This window comes from Penaeus monodon, chromosome 31 (assembly GCF_015228065.2).
Source record: "Penaeus monodon isolate SGIC_2016 chromosome 31, NSTDA_Pmon_1, whole genome shotgun sequence".
NCBI classification, from domain to species: Eukaryota; Metazoa; Arthropoda; class Malacostraca; order Decapoda; family Penaeidae; genus Penaeus; species Penaeus monodon.
In genome coordinates this window covers 15,238,530-15,239,655 of record NC_051416.1, presented here as the reverse complement: position 1 = coordinate 15,239,655, position 1,126 = coordinate 15,238,530, and the positions used below count along the sequence as shown (strand labels likewise).

General features: G+C 50.7%; 1 protein-coding gene across 1 annotated transcript in view; it reads left to right on the top strand.

The window, feature by feature from the left end:
* Nucleotides 1-6: 6 nt before the first annotated feature.
* The window catches only part of LOC119593048 (discoidin domain-containing receptor 2-like), a 26,281-nt gene continuing 25,161 nt past the window's right edge, over nucleotides 7-1,126 (top strand). Inside the window, exon 1 of the mRNA XM_037941949.1 lies at nucleotides 7-250. Within this exon, the coding sequence (XP_037797877.1) occupies nucleotides 169-250 (82 nt within the window). The 5' untranslated portion in view covers nucleotides 7-168. The remainder of the gene's footprint in view (nucleotides 251-1,126) is intronic.

Here is a 1,126-nt window from a genome sequence, read left to right as displayed (position 1 = left end):
AAAAAAAACAAGAGAAAAATAAAAGAAAATCAAAGCCTTACCACATGTGATCAACCCCCCCCCCCCTCCCAGCAACCCCCACTCATAACCCCACATACGCATACCCCCCCCCACATATGTGACCCCCTGCCCACCCACCCCCCACATAGGCAAACCTCATAATTCAACATGAGGCCTCATATGTTGTTCTACTTATGGATGATGGTGGTGGCGGTGCTGGCTGCTCGGTCCGCCGTATCGCTTGAAACAGGTAATATGTTGCAATGTTGCGCTGGCATGCTGCTGTGTTCTTGGGTCTTATTTCGCGAAGGTAATTGGGGCTAAATTAAAGGGAGGTTAAGGAAGGGGTGGGGAAGGAGGGGAGGAAGAGGGGAGAGGGAGGGAAGGAGGGAACGGGGAGGGAAGAGAGAGGGGAGAAGGTAAGGAGGGGAGGAAGAGGGGAGGGGGAGGTAAGGAGGGAACGGAGAGGGAAGAGAGAGGGGAGAAGGTAACGAGGGGTTGGAAGAGGGGAGGGGAGGTAAGGAGGGAACGGGGAGGGAAGAGAGAGGGGAAGTGGGAGAGGGAGGGGGGGAAGGAGGGGAGGGAAAAGAGAGGGGAGAAGGTAAGGAGGGGAGGGAAGAGAGAGGGGAGAAGGTAAGGAGGGGAGGGAGAGGGGAGAGGGAGGTAAGGAGAGAGAGGGGAGGAGAAAAAAGGGAAGGGAAGGTAGAAGAGTGAGGGAGAGAGGGGAGAGAGAAAGAGAGAAGGGAGTAGGGAAGAGAAAAAGAGACAGAGAAAAGAGATTGGAAGGGACGAGGATTAACCAAGGGGTAAAAGGGAGAAAGAAGAGGAAGAAGAGAAAGCAATGAGAGGTCGGAAAGTCAACAGAAAGGAATAATGAAATAAATATACGAAAAAAAAATGAAGAGAAGGGGAAGTAAAGAAAATAGAGAAAGGAAGACTACGAGAAGGCAGATGAAAGAGAGGAAAAGGAAAGAAGTTGAAAGAATCTTTACCTCATATATCATGTAAATAGGGAAGGATGAGGGGGGGGGGGGGGGTAGGGGTAAGGAAAGGGGGGGAAGCATATGGGAAATGTCAGGTCATTATGTTAATAATTGTTGCATTTTGTTTGCCTTCGTAGGTGGTC